The sequence below is a fragment of the Nansenia antarctica genome, assembly GCF_963989245.1.
Source record: "Nansenia antarctica genome assembly, chromosome: 7".
NCBI lineage: Eukaryota > Metazoa > Chordata > Actinopteri > Argentiniformes > Microstomatidae > Nansenia > Nansenia antarctica.
Window position 1 is genome coordinate 52,222,790 of NC_137677.1, and position 20,127 is coordinate 52,242,916.

The 20,127-nt window shown below is 45.9% G+C and overlaps 2 protein-coding genes across 2 annotated transcripts; both read right to left on the reverse strand.

Moving 5' to 3' along the window:
* Window positions 1-782: 782 nt before the first annotated feature.
* On the reverse strand, window positions 783-7,307 carry LOC308161647 (rhodopsin kinase GRK1-like; the record flags this gene model as incomplete). Its single annotated transcript, XM_080535690.1, has 7 exons — window positions 783-1,072; window positions 2,186-2,387; window positions 2,826-2,950; window positions 4,089-4,172; window positions 4,501-4,658; window positions 5,666-5,793; window positions 6,609-7,307. 7 exons carry the CDS (start codon window positions 7,305-7,307, stop codon window positions 783-785), a joined length of 1,686 nt encoding a protein of 561 aa, XP_080391816.1.
* Window positions 7,308-8,646: 1,339 nt separating this feature from the next.
* Window positions 8,647-19,361, reverse strand: tfdp1a (transcription factor Dp-1, a). The gene is made up of 12 exons (XM_080537278.1): window positions 19,279-19,361; window positions 18,099-18,182; window positions 17,722-17,788; window positions 17,415-17,518; window positions 16,483-16,604; window positions 15,913-16,078; window positions 15,294-15,440; window positions 14,421-14,489; window positions 12,713-12,864; window positions 12,236-12,402; window positions 11,803-11,881; window positions 8,647-9,879 (listed from the first exon to the last, which is right to left on the reverse strand). Exons 2-12 carry the CDS (start codon window positions 18,108-18,110, stop codon window positions 9,741-9,743), a joined length of 1,224 nt encoding a protein of 407 aa, XP_080393404.1. The 5' UTR covers window positions 18,111-18,182; window positions 19,279-19,361; the 3' UTR covers window positions 8,647-9,740.
* Window positions 19,362-20,127: the final 766 nt, after the last annotated feature.

The following is a 20,127-nucleotide window of genomic DNA, read 5'->3' on the forward strand; positions in this document are numbered from 1 at the left end:
AATTTTATTTACCAGAATTTTTCATACATTTGATACTTTCATCTCAACTGTTTTGTTAATAAATTTGCTTTGCTCTACTGAGTGTACATTTCTCCCACATTCACATTCGCATTCAGCATTAACACAGCTATGTTGTTTTGTTTAGTCCGCTATCCACAAGAGACAATATCAACTGAATGGACGTACAACACGTACTTATGCATTAAATGAAAGCAGAAATGAAAGATTATCACTTAAACTAAAAAAATATCTCTCCCTCTCTCTCTCTCTCTCACACACACACACACTCTCTCTCTCTCTCTATCTCTCTCTCTCTCTCTCTCTCTCTCTCTCTCTCTCTCTCTCTCTCACACACACACACACACACACACTAAATTAATTATCCATCAGTGCATGACGGGTTAACAGATGTGTAGCTATTGCCATACCCAAGAAACTGTGCAAAACGTTCCAGAGAATTCCAAAAAAATAAATATGTTATGCCTCCATCACCTATCAAACTATCAGCATATTACAGTCTCTACAATGAGCATCCTGTTTCAGTCAAGATATCCATCTTCATTCCAAAGATATGTGTGTAGAGCGCTGGTTGCCTGGTAATTCTTTTCGCTTTTAAATCTCATAAAAATATGCAGCCCTCAACCGTTTATTCCATTTTTGAGAGTCCTAAGTAGGCCAGTATGTGTTCTGGCAAACAGCAAAGGGCTTGACTGTTGGGTCTGTTCAGAAACATTCCGGTAAAAAACCCAAGTTGATTCAGTTGATTGTTGCCACGGTGATGATTATGACACGGAGCAGGTGGAGGACTTGGGCGGCTCCAAGATGGACTCCCTGCGCAGGTCGTCCGGCACACTGCCTGGAGGACCCCACAAGTTCAGCTCCCCGTAGATGCCCGTCTCGATCATCTCCTCCTGCCAGGGGATGGCGATGTTCCCAGAGGAAAACTCGTCAAAGAACTCCCGGTCAGGGTCGTCCAGCCCCACGCCCTTCACTGTGGAGAATTCCCCCACGTCATCCAGGTCCTTAGCGTACACCACCTTAGAGTCTGGGATGAACGGTGGGGTCAGGAGGCCTGCGGGGGGAGAGGGAGAGATGGAGAGAGGTCAGAGGTGAGGTGAAGGGTCAGAGGTGAGGTGGAGAGGGGTCAGAGGGGAGGTGGAGAGGGGTCAGAGGGGAGGTGGAGAGGGGTCAGAGAGGAGGTGGAGAGGGGTCAGAGGTGAGGGGTCAGAGAGGAGGTGGAGAGGGGTCAGAGAGGAGGTGGAGAGGGGTCAGAGGGGAGGTGGAGAGGGGTCAGAGGGGAGGTGGAGAGGGGTCAGAGGGGAGGTGGAGAGGGTTCAGAGGGGAGGTGGAGAGGGTTCAGAGGGGAGGTGGAGAGGGGTCAGAGGGGAGGTGGAGAGGGTTCAGAGGGGAGGTGGAGAGGGGTCAGAGAGGAGGTGGAGAGGGGTCAGAGGTGAGGGGTCAGAGGGGTCAGAGGTGAGGTGGTGAAGGGTCAGAGGTGAGGTGGAGGGGGGTCAGAGGGGAGGTGGAGAGGGGTCAGAGGGGAGGTGGAGAGGGGTCAGAGGGGTCAGAGGGGAGGTGGAGAGGGTTCAGAGGTGAGGTGGAGAGGGTTCAGAGGTGAGGTGTCAGAGGTGAGGTGGAGAGGGGTCCGAGGTGAGATGGAGAGAGGTCAGAGGGGAGGTGGAGAGAGGTCATAGAGGAGTGATGTTCACTGGCTGTGTTATTTCCTGAGGAAAAGGTGCTAAGGTGCATTGTGATGTGGAATCTGTTATTGTCCTGCAGGGGAGGCTGGTGGAGGAGGAAATCGGAGGACGGGCTCATTTTAATGCAAGGAACAGACATGGGGAATGGTATGCATTACAATGAGCCCATCCTCTGATTTCTTCCTCCACCAGCCTCCCCTGCTGTACAGGTGAGGGAACACACAAGACATGTAGCAGAGCCCTTGAGTTGGAGCATTATGGTTTCAATCAAAAAGCACAACGATGCACAACGTTGCTAATAACTAACTAAACTAGACAGGTACAAGTTCTGTGGAAATTGGGAAGTGTGCTTGCCCCTCACAACCAGTAGGGGGGGAGGTCAGTGGCCTCTGGGCAAAGACCGCATGCCTCTAGCCCACCCAGGGGCTGTGTGCGTGTGTGTGTGTGTGTGTGTGTGTGTGTGTGTGTGTGTGTGTAAACCCTACCAGCGTCCAGTTTCCTCCAATTGATGCTGCTGAAGAAGGGGTGTGTCCTGAGCTCGTCACAGGTGTTGTTCTTGAAGCCCATCCTCTTTTTCACGTCCAGCGCCAGCAGGCTGCCACAGAGGGAGAGGGCGGCCGCACTGAAGGTCTCTGGGTACTCGATGATCCCAGTCAGGACGCGCGCCTTCAGCTCCTCTTTCTCCACCTAAACAGGACGCAGCCGTGAGTCAGGCCCCCCGCCCCCTCCCCCCCGCTAACGAGGTTGGCCTTAACTTCATTCACACTCACTTAGTCAAGGGGAAAGGTTGTAAAAGTAAAAACGGAGGAACTTGAAGACTATTCAAGCGTCTTTGAGTGTCTAGAAAAGCGCTATATAAGTCTAATGTATTATTATTATTATTATTATTATTATTATTCATGTGGGTTTTCAGTTCATTCATTCACTGAATTTGCTTAACGGACTGAATTGGAGTGTTGATGGACACATGGCTATGCAGATTGAACCTCATATACCCAGTATACTGTACATTAACGCTCACAGACAGAAAGGACGGAGAGAGAGAGAGAGAGGGATATAGATAGGTCAATAGACCGAGAGATAAGAACAAGTATATGGATGAAAAGATAAGACGATTAAGATTACTTTCTCCCCTCTGTTCCTGAAGGGATTCTTGGCAGCCATGAACTCATACAGCGTGACCCCGAGGGTGAAGTAGTCATGGGACGTGTCATATTTCTCTCCCTGCAGCATCTCTGGGGACATGTACCCTGGGGGACAAGGCAGAGGTCAAGGCAGAGGTCAAGGAAGAGGTCAAGGAAGAGGTCAAGCACAACTATCTGTGATTCCTATCGATTGCTTTTGTTTGTTATCCACATTGCTTTTTTTTTTATCTAGGTTGTGGTTATGTTTTAAGGGTTTATATCATTGTTGTTATTCATTTCTTTATTGCCTTTCATTCTCTTGAACATTTCCATGTGACCTCCCCCTCTGCTTTTGATTTGGTTTAAATATCGTGTGACATTGTCAGGCTGGATGTTTCTTTGATCTTATTCACTGTTGCCAGGTACCTTGTTCCTACCGGGCCCTTCTGTAAACGAGACTCGGGTCTCAGTAGGATTTCCCTGTATAAATAAAGGATAAATAAAAACATATCTCACCTATAGACTGTGCCGTTGTGCTTGTTACTTGTCAATGAATGGACCTATCGCTAAGCCACCCCCCAAAATAGGAATTGTCCAATCATATCACAGCAAAAATCACTACAGGCAGAAAACTCGGACAAACAACTCGCTAATATCTGATGGTGAAAAGCTTCTAGACAAAATATTCTTGTCATCTTTAAAAAAAAACATGTCTATTACTTGCTGTGGTAAATCCGAAATCAGGAATGTGCCAACTCCCGCCATTGTAAGTCATTGAATGTCATTCAGTCACAGTCGGTCAGTTAGTCACTGTCAGTGAAGCGTTGTTTGTTTGTCCGAGTTTTCAAAGGGGGCGTGGCTTAGCGATAGGTCCATTGATGTGACTCTTAAATAAATGTTCTAAGGATATACAATATCAGTTTTTTCCCCCTCAAGCGTCCTCAACTGAGTCTGCGCCAATCGCTACATTATAAATCAGTCTTTTGTAGCACCGTTGTGTTTGTATCAGTCTGTGGGTTGGAAGGGCTCATCATTGGATTTTATTTGTATATAAAGCAGTCAAGCTATATGTACTCTAATCGTATTCTTGCAAACTGTTGTATTGTATTATTTGAAACTTCTTGTATTGTATTTTTATTTAATGTTTTTGTCCTCTGTGTAAAAGGATCCTGCTGCAAAGGAGACTCTGGTCACAGTCAGGTTTACCTGAATGAATGAATATTATATAAAATTGAATCAAATAGTTAGGTAAGGTGAGACTAACCTGGAGTTCCAGCATAGCCTTTGATCCTATTCTGGTCTGGTTTCAGCTCCACGGCCAGTCCCAGGTCAGAGATACGCACGTTCCCTGAGGAAAACATTCAATCAACATCTATCAATCACTACCCAAACATATGTGACACATATGTAAATATATATGTTTTAAATCTCATAGTAGGAGAATATGAGAGAGAGTGTGTGAGTGTGCGTGCGTGCGTGTGTGTGTGTGTGTGTGTGTGTGTGTGTGTGTGTGTGTGTGTGTGCGTGTGTGTGTGTGTGTGTGTGTGTGTGTGTGCGTGTGTGTGTGTGCGTGTGTGTGTGTGTGTGTGTGTGTGTGTGTATGTGTGTGTGTGTGTGTGTGTGTGTGTGTGTGTGTGTGTGATCGTGTGGGTACATGAGTTAACATAATAACATACCTTCGTTGTCCAGCAGGACGTTCTCTGGTTTGAGGTCTCTGTAGATGATTCTTTTCTGGTGGAGATGCTCCATCCCCAGGATGATCTGAGCGGTGTAGAAGACGGCCCTGGGCTCGTCAAACCCTGGGTTGTTCTCATCTACCAGGTAGACGTGGTACCTGAGGCAGGACATGGGAACATACATCATGTCTTACACACCTCATACACACTGGATATGAACAAGAACAAGCCACACAAAACAGCCCCACTGTTAGTTTATCTGTGTATGTGTATCAGTGGAGGCTCCTCCATAGAGGTGGAGGAGGCCTGGCCTCCCCAATAATTTGAGAGAAGAGAGAGAGATTTTAAAAAGCAATAATTATATTTTTTATCAGACACACAACATACAATTCAGAACAATACTTCATCCATTTCTAATATTTATCCTGCAGAACAGCACTCATACACGCGTGTGGCGGAAAAAGGTACTACACGGAGGCCAGGCCTCCTGTCGGAAAGTGGTTTCTCATAGAAGTCAATGTAATGCAATTTTTTTCATGGCAATATGTGATTGGCCAAATCACTGAAAATGGGTGGGCACAGGAGGCTTGGCCTCCGTATAGTACCTTTTTCCGCCACATGCGTATGAGTGCTGTTCTGCATGATAAATATTAGAAATGGATGATGTATTGTTCTGAATTGTATGTTGTGTGTCTGATTGACATAGTGTTTGAGTGCTTTTGACATGTCATTGATTGTATGTAGTATGTTGTGGTGAATGTTGTGAGCCTGAGCAGAAGGAATAATAGCTGCTGCAGGCGGACCAGAGATTCATGCCAATTGTTTTGTTTATTTGATGACCCATTGTGCAGGCAATAAAAGCTGCTTCATCCACCATCCTGAGAGTGTCCCAATCCCTTCAGTACCGCCAAACACAAATTAATAATTTTTAACAAAGACAGATAAGAAGAACAGGGAACATTCCATCGCGAGTGAAGCGAGCAAGCGGAAAAAAATTTGGCCTCCTCAATTCTGGAAGTCACCAGCCTCCACTGATGTGTATCTGCATGTGTGCTTGTGTGTACTGAGTGTGTGTGTCTCTGTGTGTGTGCAAACACTTGTGTACAGTCTTCACACTTGCAGGTTTGTAATATCAGTGTCTATTTGTGGAGGCGTGCAAAATTACTTTAAATCTCCTCCATTCATAATGGTCATAACCAGACAGAGCTCGTCCTTTGTCTGGAAAGCGTAGGCCAGTGAAACGATGAAGGGACTATGGACCCTAGCAAGGATCTTCTTCTCCACCATCGCCCCCTAGAGGAAAAGCAGGTGACAAACATGACACAATAGCACACAGAACTATTCTCCAATTACAGTACTTGATCGTTCAGCATCAACTATCACAAACCTGTCAAAAGACATACAATTAACATACAAGGAATGACTTCTGAAGTAATGACTGACAGGGTCTAACATGGCTAACACATTGTTTAAATGTGTCCAATCATGTTTAATATGTCATTAATCCAGGAATGAAAGAATGCTTTTTAAAATAATATATTACAAAAACGATAGGTAAGTCAAGGTCAAGAAATAACCATCCGCAGCAGTTCCATTCAGAACAGCTTTCCACTAAAGCTCTCAGTAATCGCTCTATCCTCGTGCTGTGTTTAATACCGTGGACTAAGGCCAGACGGACAGGGACAAACATGATTAACACTGTCAGTATCTCATCTGACAGGAGAACACACTGTACTCTGTGTGATATGAAGGCATTTGTACCGGCATTTGTACAAACAATAAAATATAATAATAATAATAATAATAACAATAATAATATCTATGTATATGTATATAATATATACTGTACATACATACAGGTCAAGCATTTCAGGTTTAGGACAACTTCCTAAAAAGGGTGCCTAACAATCACGTTATGACATGCAGCAACGCACATCAGGATGTATGGTCACTTAGCCTTGCTTTGACTGAGATTTCAAAATACTGCTTACAATCCCCCCACTTGCTTGGATAAAACCTGATACGCAATCCAGTGTACACACTACCGAGAACTACTCAGAACGAATGACTGGAAGTTCACTCTCTTTATCCCTCTCTTGTCCTCTCACCTCGTAGCCGTTCCTCTTCTTCAGCCTCTTCTTGTTGAGCTTCTTGCAAGCGTACAGTTTCCCTGTGGCCTTGGTCTGGCAGGCAAACACCTCCCCGAACCCTCCCTTCCCCAGCACGCGGAAGTCCAGAAACCAGTCCGCATCCATGGGCTGCATCTCCAGCCATTTCCACTGCAGGAACCGCTTCAGGAACATGCTCTCCAGGAAGAAGACGTAGGGAGCCTCCTGAAGATAGCCCAGAACCGAGGCCAGAGTCAGGGTGAACAGACCCTCCGGAGCCGCGTGCTCGCCCTCCTTCACCTTGGCCATAACGTCTGGGGGCAGGAAGGGGCAGTAGGTCTTGCCAGAGGGGTCCATGTAGCGCTGGATCATCTTGGCGGCCTTCTGGACCCTGTCTGAATCCTCAGACATGTCATATTCCTCAATGTCCTTCCACAGGCGGCAGGGCCCTTTGTACTCTGGAGCCATGTCCAGGAACTCCCTGAAGAGGCGCTTGCCTATAGGCTGATCCACGGCCACTGACTGGAAGGTCAGGTCCAGGGTTTCAGCCATACTCTCACACACGGTGATGTGGGGCAACTTGAGCCGGGAATGGTACTTCTTGTCGCGCGCAGCTACCGGGGTGGAGCCGTCGATGCTTCCACGGGCGTTGATGTAGGCCGAGTTGGCCACCACAGTGGTCAGTCCACCGATATCCATGGCGACAGGCAGGCAAGGAGGTAAGGAGACTCAGAGGGAGACCATTGTGAGGGAGAAATGGAAAGAGGGAGGGAGAGGGAGCTTGAGAGGTGGTAATTCAGAGAGTAAAAGTGAGACAGAGAATCATGAGGAGAGATTAGAGGGAGGGCGGGAAAGGAAAGATAGACAAAGAGAGAGCAAGAGAGATATGAGAGAGAGTTTGGGAAGAAGAGCCTGCAGGAGGACAGAGGGAACAAGAAGTCTTCTGATCCACGATACTTTGCCGAGGGCTTTACCTGACACACACGCACACCTGACTCAACATCTTTCTGTAATGCCTTTATCCACTAACTCCATAATGCCCCGGGCTATGTGGGAGAGGCCAAGCTGAGACTGGCCTATTAAGACTGTATCAATTCACCTGTGGTACCAGGAGCCAGCAAAGCACAAAGCAAAGCATCAGAGGAAAGGTGTCAATGCACCCAGTCTGGGATTTACCCCTAGATGATTATCCTTGCCGCCTCACAGATCTCACATGGGCAAATTGAATCAATGTAATATGATTAAAGCTTCCCATAGCCACGTCACATCATTTACACACACTGTTCAAGTCACAAAAAAAATAAGTTCCAGAAGACAGATCCTGGGGGGTATTCCATCAACGTCACTAAAGGAAAATCCAGGCTTATTTTGATAAGTCCTTTTTTAAATATAAATCTCACGGGATTTATCCAAATAAGCCTGGATTGTCCTTTTGGGACATTGATGGAGACGACCTACCACGCCGGCAATGGACCACACTGAACCGTCTACGAACTGGTGTCGGTCGCTTTAAAACATCAATGAAGGCGTGGGGCCTGGCGGACAGTGCGGCATGCGAGTGCGGTGACCCAGAGCAGACCGCCGACCACATAATCACCATCTGCCCCTTATATAGACCACCCTCAGAAGCCAGCCTCTTCGACCTAGAACCAGAGATGCGGGCATGGCTACGCGACACCGAGTTGGACCTCTGACGTTACACGAAAGAAGATTGATAGAATAACCCCCCCCCCCCCGGCAAAGTGATAGGAGCAAATTAAGTCACTTGGGTGGTTTATGATTGAGTTTGGACTTGGGTTGGAGATGAAGTGAGGGCCTGAGGTCCAATTAGCACTGTGTTGTCAGTCCATTACAGTGTAATAAATTAGCAACAGAAGGCAACAACAAAGGAAGCAGAACCCACTAGTTACTAGTATATCATACTTGACAATAGGCAACCACACACAAAAACTCACTTAAGTCAACTTCTTAAAACATTCTCTATATTTAATTTGAAAACTTATATTAGATTACAGAAAAGGTATTTGGAAGAGTCAGTACATGTGGTGTTCAGTTTGAAAAAGGAGACATTTGAAAGGAGAGCTATACAACCCATGTATTTGATACATCAAATCATTTTCAGGTCCTCTTTTTCACCACTGACCAGTAAAAGGACACTATAAACTACAAACTTCATAGGATCCGTTTACATCATTCCCAAAACAAGCTTATCATTTTTCCTATAGGGAGCGTGGGTAGTGGAGTTCTTTTCCTCGCTGGTCATTTGTAAACACTACCAAGGTGTGACAGGGCAGTCTGAGCGATGAGTTGCCTCTACAACTCCAAAAAACACAATACAAACTAACACGATCAGAGAAGCAGCTGCCTACAGAACCAGAGGAAGCCAGTCCATCACACTGGGGAATAACATTGTTGGTTTTTTTAAACTCTGAAATCCCCCCCGCCAAAAAAAAAAAAAAAAAAAAAAAAAAAAAGAGAAGGTATCTGCACATCTGAAAGAGCGGCCTCCATCCGTTGCTTCTACACGTCCAGAATCAGTCCATGGAGTAATCGTCACGACGGCATTGGCAAACATCGCGTAACATCGACATGCCATGAGTCTACCCAATGTAATCAAAGCATAGTGTTAACTATCACACACACACACACACACACACACACACGCACACGCACACACACGCGTGCGCGCACACACACACACGAGCCCACACGCGAGCACACACACACACACTAGGTACCCTGTACATTCTCCAAGAGCAGTTGGTTATAAAATAATCATTTTTGCTTTATTTCCTAGTGGGATGGCTTGCTGAGAGGAGAAGTGGGTAATACACACAAAGCTTTCAGGATGGTGCTCAGGCCTTGAAGACCAGAGCTCCCAGAGAACTGTGGTGAGTGTTCTTCACAAGAACCCAAAGAGAGGACAGAGAGGGTGCCCACCACCACCCACCCTTACCAGACATTCTTCAAACACCCCTAAGAGAAAAAGGCAGAGAGAAAACGAGGGAGAGCGAGAGGAAAAAAAAGGGGGGGGGGGAGCACACAGCTAAGACAGTCTAAGACCCCTGGTTGACAGCAGTTTGAAGGACTGTGCTTGTTGGAGAGAGGCGAGGCGTGGAGCGGAGCGGCAGGTTAATCTTCGTCGTCGTTCTCGTCGTAGTCGTCCTCGTCATCCTCGTCGCCCATGTAAGACACGGGGGTCTCCACCCGGGAGCCAGAGTAGTGAGAGTCGTTGGAGCTGGAGGCTAGGGTGCCGTCTGCACCGCTGTCACTGCAGAGAGGGAAGGAGAGAGGGTGGGGGGGAGAGAGAGAATATGGGAGATGGAGAGGGGGGGAGAGAGAATATGGGAGATGGAGAGGGGGGGAGAGAGAGAGAATATGGGAGATGGAGAGGGGGGGAGAGAGAGAGAATATGGGAGATGGAGAGGGGAGGAGGGAGGGAGAGAATATGGGAGATGGAGAGGGGGAGATTGAGGTTAAAAAAACAAAGGGGGACACAGAACAAGAGACAGGCTAGACTAGGCTATCTACCACCTTTCATTTCCAGTAGTGTTGTTCCGATACATGGCCACCGATACGCACAAAAATGCTGGTATCGGTATCGGCGAGTACTAACAAATAATAACACCCGATACCAAACTCTTGTTCAAACGCAGCACGTTGCGTTTTTCTCAGCTTGTCTGTAGCCTGACACAGCCTTCCTAACACAGACATGCCCAGACATGCCCAGGCATGCTCCTCTGCTGGAACGCTATTGGCCCAGAGCAGCTGCTCTCAACCAATGGCGTGGCAGCTTTTCACTATCGCGGAAAAACAAACACGCATACTGTAGAGGTGTAGTGAGGAAAACATGTCGGCGGTTTGGAGATATTTCAAGGTGGATAGTCCGGTGTGTACAACGGCTAAATGCACAATTTGCGGTCTCAATGTGTCGAGGGGTGGCACTAAAGCTGCCAGTTTCAATACTAGCAACTTAATTAAGCATTTAAAGGCAAAACATATTAAAGAGCACGAAGAGTTTCTGTCATCTACTGCAGCTGCGACAGCGAGCAAGAGAACGGATGGACCAAAACAACAAACGCTGAGTAGCTCATTCCATAAAAAGGACAAGTGGGACGCGACGAGTGAAATGGCAAGAAAGATGACTGAGAAAATGTCTGAAATGATTGTGCTCGGTGACCTGCCTCTCTCCTTTGTTGACAATGTTGGATTCCGCCTTTTTATGGCTCACGCTGTACCTAAATACAAAATACCAGGTCGCAAATACATCACGGAGACGGCCGTCCCTGCCCTCAATAAGAAGGTGACTGAGCATGTTTCAGATAAGCTAGGAAAGGTGCAGGCCATCAGCTTCACTACGGATATTTGGACCAGCGACGTCTCCCCACTGTCCCTGCTTAGTTTAACTGCTCACTGGGTGGACTCCGAATCATACAACCGGGAAAGCGTTGTGCTGCATGCAAACGAGTTCAAGGGGTCCCACACTGGTGAAGCAATTGCAGAAGCAATTGAGAGTATGCTGCTTAACTGGAACATCCCAAAGTCCAAGGTAACATTAGCCTACTTCTTTGTTCTTGTCTTACTCTAAAATCACTTGCTGTTGCACTACTACTACGACTGTTTTATATCTTAAATGGATATTGCACTGATTGGCATCTGTGAGAGCCACATTTCAGGTTTTATAAGGGGTTGATTTTCTTGTCACCATACCAGGTAGACAATAAAAAAAAGTTCTATAGCATTCACTCTCTGTTGGTATTTTTTCCTGTTTTACAAAGGTTTTGAGCAGTGCCAGACTAAGTGTTAGCAATAATTTTACATAGAGGTGAGTATGCGGCTCAAAAAACATGTTTTTTTGTTTTGTTTTTTCAAACGCCGTGGTATCGGATCGGTACTCGGTATCGGCAAGTACTGCATGGTCAGGTATCGGTATCGGGATCAAAAAATGGTATCGGAACAACACTAATTTCCAGGGGGGGTATTCCATCAACGTCGCTAAAAGAAATTCCCAGCTTATTCTGATAAGTCTCACGAGACTTCTTGAAAAAACTAAAACAATCTAGGCTTATTTTGATCAATCTCACGATACTCATAAAAAAGACAGAATTTTCCTTTTGCAACGTTGATGGAATAACCCCCCCCCCCCTGTAGTGATGTCACTGTTCTTCTGTTTCCGTTGCCACGGGAGACTCACCTGCCCATGTGGTAACGTCCTCCGTTGGTGGACGACCCTCCGGTGATGTACACGTTACTGATGGGACCCTGGGCCATCTCTGAGAGAGACAGAATAATAATAATAATAATAACTATTTCTATAGCGCTTTTCCTGCAAACGTTGCAGCTCAAAGTGCTCCAATCATTATATAAATCATCATTTAATTTAATTCAAATCATTTAAAGGCAATATTAAAAAGATGGGTTTTTAGTCTTGACTTGAACATATTTGCTGAACAGAACACCCTTCAGAACATCGCTCACATACACACATAAGACTGTCTACAAATCGGAGGATGGTGCTGGGATACCGTTCCATGCGTTAACAACGAGCCCCGCCCTCTGATTTCTACCTTCCACCAGCCTCCCTCTGTATACACTACAGACGCCACCCCCGAGCCCCCGGCTCTGACCTGTAACGTAGGGCTCCAGGGCTTTGGGCACCAGGCTGCGGGCGGTCTTCAGGTCCTCCGGAGAACACTTGCCCACCTCCAGACCGCAGGCCATGCCCATGCGCTTCAGCACCTCGATGTCATCGTGGATCTCAAACATGCTGTCAAAGTTGAACAGGTACTCAAACCTGCAGAGAGAGAGAGAGAGAGAGAGAGAGAGAGAGAGAGAGAGAGAGAGAGAGAGAGAGAAGAGAGAACATAGGGATAAGAGTGAAGGACAAGTAAGAGAATGGAGTGGAGAGGTGAGAAAAATGAATAGACCGCCATCGCTAGAAAAACATAAATCTGCGTGACCTGTATCGTGCCCTTACAATCAATCTGCTAAAGATTGTGAAAAAGAACTAAATGAGCAGTGGTTTATCTAGAACGTTTACAACAGATTTATACCACACACACACACACACACACACACACACTCACACTCACACTCTCACTCACTTGTCATTGGAGATGCTGCAGTCGATGACTGTCTTCTTGCTGGTGTTTACAATGATAAAGGGGAGATGGATGACTGAGTTGGGGGGCAGCGGTCTGTTTGTCTGCTGTTCCGTCTGTCTGTTCCGCTGCACCAGGTTCTTGAAGGCTATTTGCTGCATGAGCGTGCATCAAAGAGCGTGCGTCAAAACAAAGTTCAAACGACCATATTCCATCAACGTCGCTAAAGGAAAATCCAGGCTGATTCTGATCAATCTTGTGAGAGTTATCAAAAATAAGCCTGGATTTTCCTTTGACGACGTTGATTGGGATTACCCCCCCCCCCCCCCCCGGAGCCTTTCAGATAGTGATGCTCCGATCTGATCGGCGCCGATCGGTATCGGCCGATATGGCCTTGATCGGTTTTGATCGGAGTTCTCAAAACGGCCGATCAAACATGACCGATCAGTTTACAAAATGGCGTCGCCAGTCTGGAAATATTACACAGTGTCGGAAAGAGACAACAAATATGCCGTTTGTAATGTCTGCTCAAAAGAAATACCTCGGGGAGGAACGCACGCAAGGTCTTTCAATACCACGAATATCATACGGCATTTGCTGCGTTCGTCGATTCGCTCAGAGAGCGCCGAAGCGCACACTGGGCTCGACGTCATAAAGGGACCGAGTGCTTTGATTGGACGAGAGGCGTTCCACGAGTGCTGGTCAGAGTTCCAGCGCGACTTCACGAGCGTAGTGTAGGTAGTGTTCACCGACGTCATGTGACCCCGCGAGCAGGAAGTCACTTGGCCCATAGCAACAACAACTATTAGCGCGTGAGTTTTAGGTCTTCCTCTGTGCACCTTGCACAAGTGTAGATAGAGAGCGACTTTTCAGCAGCAGGACATATTTTAGATGATAAGAGGAACAGGCTGAGTGCCAAAAACGCTGAGATGCTTGTATTTCTCAAGGCTAATCTGCCAGTGATGCTGCTTAATCAGAAGTAAGGTTTGAGTCTGAAATCTCCTTAGGTGCAATGTTTTGTTTTTTTGTTTTATTGATTATTGCTGACTTGCTGTCTTATCTCCTCCTAAATATGACTTGAAACTGACTGACTTGAAACAGTATTTTATATTTGGCTATAGCCTGTTTATGTTGCAGTTTAGTTTGGGTATGTTTATTGTTCCTCAGGAAAGCTACAGTTACAGTATAAGCTCCAAGTTCTCTAAGAGCCCCTAGTTCCTCTCATTCGAGTGGAATGTTGCACATTTGATGTGACAGTGTACATTTTATTTATTATGATTTTTATTTTCACATTTTATTTGTTTTTCCTGAAGTAAGCTACAGGTGGTTGTGAATTCAATAAAACAGATGGTCGTCAATTCATGATACTTTCTCATCTCCTAATTTCATTTAAATACTTAATATACAATGTCAATGGTGTTAAGAATAATTTAAAACATAAATAATGCTACACAATAAATAGAATGCTTCAATTGCCATTTTCGACGCTGTGATCGGTGATCGGTGATATCGGATCGGCAGATCACTGATTCCAGTGATCGGTGATCGGTGATCGGCACCAAAAACCCTGATCGGAGCATCTCTACTTTCAGAGATGGGAGACATTGAACTAGTCATGTATGTGGCATTACCGTACGGCTGAACGGTTAGTTCAGAGATCCCATTGGACCAGAAAGCCTGTTATCACAAGAGCATGTATGCCCAATATCACCTGTAATATGAGCTCCTGAAGCTGCGACTGTTTCTGTTTGATTCTCTCCAGTCGCCTTTGTCTCTCCACCTAGAGAGAGAGAGAGACACAGGACACAGACCGATGACATCCAGCTCACAGCTTGTTTGAATGACTCCCTTCTGGACAGCGGTACAGGGCCATCAGGTCAAAAACATCACGCCACTTGAACAGTTTCTTCCCCAAAGCCATAGCCCTCCTCAATAACTCCTGATCATTGCACTTTACATGTTTTTGGCACTAAGTTTTACAGTATATTTATTCACTCGTATTGGTACTGTATACATTGTGTGTCTTGAGTATTGTTATTGTATGCACTGTAGCTTGTTCAGCATGGAGAATACCAAGTCATGTTCCTAGTGCACTGCACATGGCGAATAAAGTTGAATTGAATTGAATTGAAATTGAATGTGTGAGTACCCGAGCCAATGTACTCTCTGCTCTAGGTTCTGGCATAACTTCACTGAATTCTTCAGCATTGCGTGTGAAAGTCTGAAAGTGAGTGTGTGAGTGTGTGAGTGTGTGTGTTCCACCCTGTCTCACCTCTAGGTTCTGGCACTCCTGGGCAGAGTTGTGTGTTTGTGTGTGTGTGTGTGTGTGTGTGTGTGTGTGCCTGTGTGTGTGTGTGCCTGTGTGTGCCTACGTGTGCCTACGTGTGTGTGTGTGTGTGTGTGTTCCACCCTGTCTCACCTCTAGGTTCTGGCACTCCTGGGCAGAGTTGTGTGTTTGTGTGTGTGTGTGTGTGTGTGTGTGTGTGTGTGTGTGTGTGTGTGCGTGTGTGTGCCTGTGTGAGCCTGTGTGTGCCTGCGTGTGTGTGTGTGTGTGCGTGGGTGTGCGTGTTGCACCCTGTCTCACCTCTAGGTTCTGGCACTCCTGGGCAGAGTTGGTGGGCAGGCCTATCCACCTGATCTCCTTCTTCTCTTTAGAGATGATGTTCATGGCCATGAGCACGTTGAGGGCATCATACACACGCCGGCGGATGTTCTTCTGGTCGTACACGTGCTACAAAGACATGGGAGGTTAGTCTCTGACTGTGAGCTTTGTGTGTGTGTGTGTGTGTGTGTGTGTGTGTGCACGCGCATGTAAAACTTTGTTCCAGCAGTAGTAAGTAGACATGGCTGAACCAGTGACCACTCCTACACCTTATTAGAACGAAAGAAAATAAAGTCCTTAATGGCCGATTGCAAAGAGCACCCAATGGGTTTTGTAAGACGATGTCATAATGAATGAATAATAATGTACGTCAATGAAAAACCTTTCTGATTTTTGATTTACCACAGCAAGTAATATACTTCTTTTTTTTTTTTTAAGGTGACAAGAATATTTAGTCTAGAAGCTTTTCACCATCAGATATTAGCGAGTTGTTTGTCGGAGTTTTCTGCCTGTCGTGACTTTTGCTGTGATATGATTGGACAATTTCTATTTTGGGGAGTGGCTTAGCGATAGGTCCATTCCGTCGGCTGGCAGGACTCACCGAGTCGTTGGGGGAGATGTGGTTGTCTGCGGAGCTGAACTCTGCCACCAGCTCGTCTGCCACCTCATTGTAGGTGGTGACTCCCTTCTTCTGCACCTTCTCACACACCTTCATGGAGAAATGCCTCAGGCCTTTCCCGTTCTTCTCCCCCTTCTTACCCCGCTTCCTGTGGACAGAGTCGTGGTCAGAGACAGACGTTGGCTGGACCAGTGGGTCTCTCTCTCTCTCACACACACACACACACACACACACACACACACACACACACACACACACACACACACACACACACACACACACACACACTCCCCCTCCCCTTGCCATGTGTCCCCCAGCACTACCTTAATTATACTTTCTTTTATTTGGGGGGTTTTATATTTTATATCAATACTCAATCTTTTCGGTTTGTAAAGCGTCTTTGAGTGTCTAGAAAAGCACTATATAAGTCTAATGTATTATTATTATTATTATTATTATTATTATTAAGTAGACTATGGAAATGTTGGATGAAAACGTTGATGTACCCAGGGTAGGTAATAGGAGCTGGAAGGTAGATAGATAGATACTAACCCTGAGGACCATGGCGAGGCTTCTGGTGGTTGACTCTGAGTGAGGAACTGGGAGCTGGGCGTGTGAGGGCTGTTCACCAGGATGGCACTGGACACCCCGGGCCTCTGGGGCGTACCAATCACCTACAGGGAGACAGGGCTGAACCACTGAACAGTGACATCTTTGTGTTGTGTTCTAGTTTAGTGTTATCATTTCGTGGACAGTCCCCGTTAATCAACCGTGCCGTAAATGGAGCAGCGTTAGCCTACGTGGCTCAACCTATAGCTATCGCTAAAGGCGACGAGAGAAATGTCACCACAAGGGGCGTGACTGCAGTAGAGAATATAATGAAAAGAGCAGGACATGCTAAGACAAGCTCATATTAAAGGCTCTGGAGAATATAGAATCCTAGAGACAGGGTGATGGAAACATACAGCCAATAGAGGCAGAGGATTTGAGAGGCGATACATTCCACTGTAATCTGCCCCTCGTTCATCAGGTGATGCCTAAGCTTATTTTAGTTATGTATATATTCTCATGTACTGTATATAATAGGCATATAATGGGATGATGGGAGTAATCCTGCTGACTGCTGAGTTACATCAGCTTAGGCTCAACCCCTCCGGTGACCTCACAATGATAATGGAGGGCTTAAACATCCCTCTCCGCGCGCCCCCTCCCCTCTCCCTCTTTCTATCTGTGCGCGCGCATGTGTGTGTGTGTGGGTGTGTCTCTATAAATTGATGGGTGAGCAAGAGTGTGTACTGCGAGCTCGCAACCTATGCAGACTACTCTTGCGATGTATTTGAGAGCAAATATCAATGTACTATATTCTCTTTGCGGTGCAGGTAACAGTTACCCTTCTACTTAATCAATGATGTGCTTGCAGTGTCACCATCATTTCTGGGCTTTGCCATCTGTGTTTCTATTGGAGGAGGTGGTGTATGACTCACCATGTGTGGTGCGATGTTGACATTGGAGTTCCCCAGTGTTTTGGGAAGTAGTTGTTTGGCCACCGCAATGGATGTAGGATGGACAGCGACCAGGGACAGGACACCTGAGGCAAAGTCATTTACGAGGGTCTCACAATAGAGACAATGGCTCTTATGGTGCACTATTACTGCCTCCTGGTGTTCAGTTCAGGTCAGACAGCAGAAATGAAATTATACAGCTCCTTGTCATGGCTTTTTTTGTGTGCTTTAGATTCAACTTAAATGGTGCTGGGATTGCATGGTGTACAATCCAGGGTGCTTCGCTCACCTTTACCGGGACTTAGATTTTGGTTCAAGAAAACTTTCAGTTCTCCGTTTGTTTCAATCAGACCAGCCTGTTAAAGCACAGAAGCCACAATCAACATAGACTCCAGCATAAAAGCTAGTCCCTCTTGAATCTGTACATGTTTATCTTAATTGACCTATGAATGATGGGTAATGAGGCAGGATAAGAGCAAAGTTTTGGCCAGAGACAGGCCTTTCAACTTTTCTAACAGGACCATGGAAAAAGACATTCATATATCATAATCAACATTTCAAAAGTGGCCTTTCTTTTCCATTCATTTTTTTTGCCAATGAAGCTCAACAGTTGGGCCAACCAGGACATGTCTTCCAATATTCCCTGCTGTCTCTTGTCAGACTCACATCTTTGGCCATGATCCTGACGGACCGGGGAAGTAAGACTCTGTCTGAAGATATGGAACCTCTGAAACGTCACCAATGAGTCCCCTGGAACAGAAAAGAGAACCAACCATGACACTACAGTGACATCAACTCATGTATTGGCTAGTGCACAGTGTGACTGTGCAGGAATACATTATTTGCGCCTTTTCTGATGAAATCACAACATGGAAATTGACACCAATATGAATTAACATGCATTATGTTACTGCCAATGTACATCAAATCGTTTCATGATAGATATAAGACAGACAAGTTTGACCTCGATTGTGGCTCTTCATGGGGAGCTTAGCTACTTCAGCACTCACGCGTAAACCCCCCCCCCCCCCCCCTCCATTCATTCATTCATACATTAACAACGCTACATACACCCCCCCACACACACACCCCCCCACACACACACCCCCCCACACACACACACACACACACACACACACACACACACCTGATAGACCTGTGTAAAGGACTGCAATTCACTGGCATTTGTTCGCTATCGCAAATTCATTACAATTAAAAGTAGGGCTGTAAATTGTAATATTTGCGATGGTGCAACATTTGTTTTTGTTGAAGAAGCAGGCCGTCTGCTAGCAAGGCAACACATTGCACAAAGCACCTCTGTGGTTGGAGACAGGACGAAACATAGGCAAAATAATCAGCTAAGGAGTTTCACTCACAGGTGTTGGATTCTAAAACGCAAGATGATCACCACATGCATATGCCTTCATGTCGACTTCTCTGATGTCTGCATCATAACTTTTTATTCTGCCTAGTAAGGCCTCGGTGTTGACTTCGTCATTAACTTTACAGCAGGGCAGTGCAGGAGGCTACCGCTAGTTAGCGAGCTAGCAAGCAAGCAAGCACACAAAGCATGGCTAATCATTTAGATTTTCACACAAATTCACAATCAATGTCGAGCGCTGGCATCAGCAAGTCCCCCTTATTATGCACATAACGAGACAATAATCTGATTAAATGTACTTGAGCACGGTGGGTCGGTTCATTAGCTAGCTAGCTGCAGAAACAGAGCAGATTCACGTTTTTGAGGCATTTCCTCCCATTGAGTTGTAGTAGTATGAGATATGTACTTAAGTATTTTATGAACATAAACGACCGAGCAATAATAAGATAATAGAAGTGCACTCACGGGTGCACGCTTCTCTCCTGCTTCTCCGACGGCTGTGTGTGTTTCTGGCATCGAGGCCAGAGGAAGAGGAGGTCTGAATCCCTGAGCATGAAACAGGAAACAAAACCAGGCATTAAGGCTAACATTATCATTTATTATTCTGAAATTAATTGGGATTTCCTGCCATTCAACTTCTTTTGTCAGATAACTTGTATTGCTGCTGGTGGGGGAAAACAGAGAAGTTGTACCTTTGCGAGCTGGCAGTGGCACCAGCCAGTCATCTGATAGCTAAGCTGGTCAAAATGGATGCGTTCTGATGCTAGCAGCTAGCTGACTGGTTTATGTGTGTGATATTAACACAGCGGTGGGTTGGTTTATATGATCCAACATCATAACAGGTTAGGAATTTAGTAGATAGATAGATATATCTTTATTTATCGCTAAATAAGTAGCTACATTGAAATCAGAGCTAAGAACTTTAAACTTTAATCAGCTGGCAGCTACATAGCCTACATAGTCATTTTCATACTATATTAACTAGCTAAGATGGATGTAGCTAAAAGACCCAAAAAAGATCTGTCTCGATTAACAAATTGTTGTTGCACATCTAATGTATTAGCTAATCTAGTACAGTATAATAACCAGAGGCTGGGGGGGGGGGGGGGGGTTACATTGGAAGCAAATTGACTGACTCCACAAGCCTGTAGGCAGCTTAGCTTAACCACCTATAAGGTTTTAGACAGCGACAATAACACGACCAGCTGTGACTAAGTTGCTGATCACTAGAATGAAATTGCTGGTTAAGTTAGCCACGATATTTCGTTAGCTAGCATAAACAACCGCAGTGTGTGGACCTGTGGTCCTCTGTGG